Source organism: Theobroma umbraticum, unplaced genomic scaffold (assembly GCF_002168275.2).
Source record: "Theobroma umbraticum cultivar Fairchild unplaced genomic scaffold, ASM216827v3 scaffold_67.0, whole genome shotgun sequence".
Classification (NCBI taxonomy): Eukaryota; Viridiplantae; Streptophyta; class Magnoliopsida; order Malvales; family Malvaceae; genus Theobroma; species Theobroma umbraticum.
Window position 1 is genome coordinate 416,601 of NW_018397262.1, and position 6,698 is coordinate 423,298.

Genomic DNA, 6,698 nt, shown 5'->3' on the forward strand with positions numbered 1-6,698 from the left:
TGTAGTTGCAGAAATTCTAATATAAAGTTGGAACATGACGTGGAAAGAGGAAAGCAAAATTGAAATTGCACAATCTATAAAAATAATGCCCATTGATTTCTCGAAAGAAAAAAAAAAAGGAAGGTATAAAACTTAAAAAAGTTTTTGTTATAAAAATATCTATTTATCTAATTAAATTTTTTATTTTTGATTATATTTAAATGAGTCTTTAAATTATTATTTCAAATTAAATGAGTTCATATTTTTATCTTGAATGAATATGTATTTCGATTTATGGAGTATGTAATTCTTGTTACTTTCAACGTCAATTGCCCTTTTCTTCTACCTATATTTAAACATATGATTTGGTTAGTTGCATTTACCATTACCATTACAATCCACTCAAACCACAATAAGGGGGCAATAATAATACCATTAAAAACCACGTTAGCTGCATTTAGATGGCAATATTATCCAAAGGGCATGGGGAAAAAAGAAAGAACCTAGTACCACCCACAGTAAGGACTGAAATAGACACAGCTACAAGACCTCAAAAACAAAATTAAGGTCACTACCTACAGAATGTCCAGTACATGACCACATTATCACTGATACACCAAAACTACAAAAAACTGTCAACGCGGTGCAGCATACATCTGGGTTGAATCATACTGCTGATATCCAGGCTGTGGGGATACTGTTTTGGCATACGCAACAGGTGCACTACCTGGCGCTGCTGCATAACCACCAGACTGCGGAACAGACTGATCATAGGTAGGCTGAGCTGCTGTTGATTGAGCATAAGTCGTTTGCCCACTTGGTGCTGCACCATATGTTGCTGCAGAGGCACCACCATAAGCAGGATCTTGCGCCCCTTGATAGCCATAACCTGCATTGGTTGGAGCTGGTTGTTCAGAGTAACCCTGTTGTGAGGGCGGGTATTGACCATACCCAGTAGCAGTACTTGCAGGTGCATAAGCAGTTGCTTGCTGAGCAGAAGGCTGACTATAACCAGGAACAGGCTGGCTACCTTGATGCAGATAAGCCTGGCCAGTCACAGGCGGGGGCTGACTATACCCATCACTGGGTGGTGCAGAACCATATGGAGGATAGCTTTGTTGCATGGGAGCACCTGATGCATATGGGTATTGTTGCTGAGAAGGCACACTCACATTCGGACCATATGACTGGGCTGTTGGACCTTGATATGGTACTTCTGGTTGATTGGCTGCAGGACCATATGTTTGGGGTCCTTGTGACTGCATGCCATATGATGGTGGCTTACCATACTGCTGCTGTGGGGCATATCCAGGTTGAGGACCTGACTGTGCATATCCTGGCTGAGAAGACCCATACGGATGCTGAGCTTGGGTATGATTTTCATACTTCTCTTCATATCCATGTCCATAGCTATGCTGATGAGCAGTATGGGAATAGGCTTGATGTGAATAATCTGCTGGACCATGAGGCTGACCATAATTATAATTTGACTGAGCTGATGATGGCCCCATAGCTGGAGCAGGTGCAGGGCCATGCACAGGAATTGGATTCGAATGAGGGCCAGAGGCACTTCCTTGTCTGCTGTAGTAATCATAACCTCCAGTCTGTGGAGGTCCTTGCATGCTATGAGGCCTCTGCTCCCAACTAGAGCCAAAGTTGCTTCTTGGAGCCATTTGATGAGAAGGGTAGCCACCATAAGGAGGATGTTGGTAATGAGAGTTTTGAGACGGATACGGTCCCCGTTGCTGATAATCATATGATGCAGGCTGGGCAGGATGGCCCCTGGGTCCCCATTGAGGTGGACCAGTGGTTCCTCGAGGTCGGTAGGGTGGCTGATTGAAACCACCAGAGAGAGGTGATGGCCTGACAGTCTATTCATTTAACAAAATAACAAAAAGTTAGTTAACAGAAGGAATTTCATTCACTGATAAAAAGAAATAAATCAGAGAAAGAGATAGTAGAAAATAAATCTCCACATTTGCTTAGATTACATAACCATTTTACTTAAAACAAAACAAACAGGCTACTAGGTCCCATCTTGGTTCAAAAAGAAAGCAAACCCAAATACAACAGCAGCAATGATGAAACTAATGATAATTTAAATAAAAATGAGAGATAAGAGCAAGCTGAGATCTTAATAAAGCAGAAGAGGAATAAGTCCATTGCAACACAATCTTCAATCAAACTGTTACGAAGAAAAGAATAACCAACACAATGAATATCACCTCTTCGACATACTAAAATTCTATCTAAGCAGACTAATCTCACCATCGTGTATTTCCCTCCAAAACAGATGATTAAAAGAGTGTCAAAGCTATCCATAATCAAACACTAATCGGAGGAGATTTAATGCTAATTATTAAAGACAAGATTATGGGGTTTCATGAAAGTTAATAACTGAACCAAGATAAAGTGAACCTCTAATCTTTCAGGCATCTTAAACTACAAAAAGATATGCTAAATTTTTCACATCAGATCATGTGATCCAAGTGATGTAGCATGATATAAATGTAACACCATGTCATATTCTTTCCCTGACCTTTAGAGCAATATACTTATAGAACATTTCAGGCATATTCAAGAAGGTACTGATCCAATAAACATTTCAGACATGATGACTTCACCAGGTGCACTTCTTCCGACACGTCTCATGCATAGAACAGCGAGGGCGCTTACATGCAGTCTCACTACATTATTATTTCTAACTTTCAAGTCTCAAAGCAATCTTACCAACTATTAACATCTTGCAATGCGAGTTTAATGCCAGATACCTCTCTTCAGTGGATGAAGGGGAATAGTGGTTGTCTATTGCTACACCAAGAAAGCAATGCTGACCCCATGGGAAAGGCTATCCAAATCTGCAGATTTTAAAGCCAACCAATTCGAAATTGGCACCTTCAACATAAATAAAGCATGGCAACCGACATCTTGGATTGAATATATTATCGTCCTAATAGCATTCAAGTGATGTTGGCATAGATTCACTCTTACAGTTCAAGAAATAAAACTCTCACTCCCGTGGAGAAACCATAAAACAAGTCTTCCTCAAATTGGATGGCAAGGTGTCATATAGAAGAAAATGCAGTTGGGACAAACAAGCATGTCATAACTACAATTGATTGTTTGCTTTGGCAAATCCTTTGAATGAGATAGATCTGTTCCCACCCATTTATATATGATCTAAGACTTGCAATTTCAAATATTTACTAAAACCTATCTCAAAAAGGGTATATTGTTATTTGTATAGAGAAGGAAAACGCTAGCACCACAAATAACCAATTCTACATGCATTTGTTTTTTTAAAACAATGTCATTAATTGGAATATCTGTGATCATATCAAGTGTATCTTGCAGATGCTGTGAATAACAGATTTAGAAAGTTACTCCACTAAGCTACTCCACTAATTCCCAAGTACTAATCTACCAGGAAATCATACAAGCAAAATCCCCACCTAGACCAAGTAATAATATTTGTTCATGACATGTTCCTAACTAGCATCATTCATTTTCACAGATGTGTTTAAGTCATCAGCACAAAAATATAACAAAATGTGGCTGTTTCAGAACAAAACTCAGCAAATAAATTGATCGAGATAGCAAAGATCAGTTATACCAAAAGTTCATTGCTGGCAATTCCATAACAAACTAAGTCAATCTTTCATCAATATAAATACTGTAATTCAAGTAACAAAATATTCAGTAAAGAAAAATAAAGAAACACTCACGCTGGATGGAGTTAAAATACCATCAGCAAATTAATTCTAAAGAAGATGACACAAGGTCCAAAAACAAACCTGATTCATAACGTCTTTTATCATTTCTCTCGCAATCTCAATCTGCTTCTTATCACCAGTCACTCTTACTGTCCTTTCTTTAGATCCATCCCCTTCTGGGAGATGTTGAGGTATCAACTAAACAGATATTGAATTATAAGTATTGGAAGAAGCAGTTTTGCAAGAACTTCAATCCAGACCAAGGCAAACAAATATCAACTACCTGAATACGTGCCCCTGACCTGGTCTGCAGTCCTTTTATAGTTTCCCCACCTCTACCAATGATTAAACCAACCTGAAGCAGGAAAGATGGCACACACCACAGTCAGGAAAACTTAATGCATGCCTGAACATGTGTGATGATGCATGAGCACCTCTGCACATGGTTGTGCAGGTACTATAGGGCAAAATGAAAGAAAAAGGAATAACCTTCTCATTAGGAACTTGTATCTCAATATGATCAGCAGCTCCAGCAGCCTGTGTAGTAGCAAGGCCCCTAGCTACAAGGGAAGGAGAACCCCCAGCATCAGCCTGAAACAAATGCCCCAAGTTAAGCAAATGTCAAAGGAAAAGGAAATAAAATTGGCAGTGGAAGGCAGAGAGCCAGGTAAAAAAGTAAATAATGAGAGAATAAGAAGGGAGATGTGAAGAGACAAATTTTAAAAACAGCACACCTCTGCTATGACAGCATTTATAAGCTTTTCCGCCTTTATTATACTGGTCAAAGTCCCTATTATTTCCACAGGCCTTGTTGAAGCTTCCCGATCAGCATCAGCATCCCTCATAATTTGAATTTTTGCCCCAGAGTTGTATTGCAGGTACCTTATAGTATCCCCTGCCTTGCCAATGAGAACTCCAACCTGCAGCAAGCATTCATGAAATAAAAATCACAAAACATGCTTTCCAAATAAATTGAAGTTGAGCTTTTCATTAAACACGTAAACTGAATGAGCATGACTGAGGTGACGTCACATCCATTGAACAAAAAAATGCAGGAAAGACATTTAAGGTAGTTTAGATATGTAAAGAGGAGATCCCTGCTAGAAGATGTGAGTAAATGCAGGATATCCAGGTTAAGATAGGGAGAGTTAAAAAAGGACCCAGCAAAAATGGAAAAAATTAATAAAAGACCACACTTTTCTGAGTCACTACGGACATGGTACTTAATACAATTGCCATTCAAGAGGGTTAGTTTTAATGTTTGTTGATGTAAACTACAGAAAAACCAACTTACTTCATGCTCATGTCAACACATCACACATTGAGACAGCTAATATTAGCCGGCATACCTTAGCATTTGGAACCTCCATTTTGCGGGTGATAGTTGAACCATCATCAACCTCCTGCTGATTCATCTCCTCAGAAGGTTCTTTATTATCCTCTTTAGCAGGTTCCTGACCATTATCTGTCTCAGAACTCTCAACTTTACCTAACTGGGCATCAGTAGTCTTATGGTTATCTGTAGACAGTTGCTCTGTTTCTTCTGTTGTTCCTTCAACTTGCTCAGGTTTTGCGGTTGCTTGAGCTTCATCAGATGGAGCATCACCATCCTCCGATTGCTTGTTAACCTCATTTTGTTGCAAAGCCTCCTCTTCCACCTTCGCAGGTTCATCTGACTTCCCAGCTTGGAACCCATTCTCACTGGCTGCTATGTTAAGAACAATAACCATCAAATTAGAATAATTATAATATGTAAAGCAATAAACAATCAAAAGAGATAAACTTGTCATAATCTAAGTGGTGCTTGGTTGTTAAATTTTGCTATTTCCTTTTTCTCTAGGGATAAAATGCAAAAAGGGCATTCAGATATGAAGGCAAATATTAATTTTTAAGTATTAAGAATTAAATATTCCCGCTTTTTTTCTGAATATTACATAATAAGTCTAATAGAGCCTTAAATCTTTTCAGTTAACGTTCAGCTAGCAAATAAGCTTACCACTAAATCTCACCATTCTTTTACCTCTTCAATTTTCCCAAACAAGTTTTTATCCAATAATAAATATTCAATTAATCCAAAAGGGGAAAACAACTCCGCGAATGATAACAAGGAAACCCTAGAACTAATATTACACCCATAACTTCATTCCTAAAAATGTACATTTAAAACCGCCAAAAAACCCAAAAAGAAAGACAAGAACTTTTCTTTACCTAAGCCGCCGTCAGTTTTGTCGTCATCGAGCCTAGGCCGCTTGGCCTCGGACGAATCAGATGCTGCTACATCATTATTGTCCGCATCAGGGTCCACAGCAGAGTCGACCGGCATGCCGACATGGGGAGCTTGGGGCTCGACATCCTCAAGCTTCCGCTTATGATCGTAAGGGACGGGACTGGGTGCAGCCGCGACGACCTCTTCCTCCGCCATCTAAAATGTACAAGAAAGGGATAAGAAAAACTAGGGTTTCTGGTTTGGAGAAGGAAAGCCCAAACTGGGAAGCAAGGGGGAGTACGAAAGAGTGCGATGTTGATCGATGGATGAAGTACAAGAGGAAGATTGAGTTTCGTTGGTGTGTGTATGTATAGGGTTTAAGGCCAATTTATCGCTACATTCCCCTTTTCATTTTTCTCATTTTAATTTTGTAGGGTTCTTGGACTTTGGGTTGTAAATAGTTTGTTGGGCCTTATTTTTGGGCTGTAAAACACATGTTAGATCCAATTTTTTTATTTTTTAAAACATTTTTCACTTGTTTAAGCTAATAAATGTTAGATATTAAATTTTAATTTTATAGATATTATTTTTATTTATAATTTTTTTATAATTAATATAATAATACTTCCTAAACTTCATTAACTATTTTAAATATGATTTTAAAATATAATTATTTTTTATGAATTAATTTTAATTTTTATTAATAATATACATAACAAATTTATTTTAATTAGATTTTACAGATATTTTAACAAATAGTATATAAGATATTAGGGTAAGGATTTAGATAGCAATTTAAA

At 38.0% G+C, this 6,698-nt stretch overlaps 2 protein-coding genes across 4 annotated transcripts in view; one reads left to right on the plus strand and one right to left on the minus strand.

Moving 5' to 3' along the window:
• Positions 1 to 409: 409 nt before the first annotated feature.
• Positions 410 to 6,278, minus strand: LOC110419171 (KH domain-containing protein). Of its 3 annotated transcripts, none has more exons than XM_021432092.2 (7): positions 5,901 to 6,278; positions 5,042 to 5,400; positions 4,427 to 4,612; positions 4,182 to 4,283; positions 3,973 to 4,047; positions 3,774 to 3,890; positions 410 to 1,850 (listed from the first exon to the last, which is right to left on the minus strand). In XM_021432092.2, exons 1-7 carry the CDS (start codon positions 6,112 to 6,114, stop codon positions 615 to 617), a joined length of 2,289 nt encoding a protein of 762 aa, XP_021287767.1. In that variant the 5' UTR covers positions 6,115 to 6,278; the 3' UTR covers positions 410 to 614. The 3 variants fall into 3 exon arrangements, with proteins under 3 accessions (XP_021287767.1, XP_021287769.1, XP_021287768.1); XM_021432094.2 differs by having other exon boundaries at positions 5,042 to 5,397; positions 5,901 to 6,277; XM_021432093.2 differs by having other exon boundaries at positions 3,976 to 4,047; positions 5,901 to 6,277.
• The window catches only part of SGR2 (shoot gravitropism 2 (SGR2)), a 15,733-nt gene continuing 15,154 nt past the window's right edge, over positions 6,120 to 6,698 (plus strand). The window contains exon 1 of the mRNA XM_089784097.1: positions 6,120 to 6,256. Coding sequence (XP_089640223.1) covers positions 6,120 to 6,256 — 137 coding nt within the window. The remainder of the gene's footprint in view (positions 6,257 to 6,698) is intronic.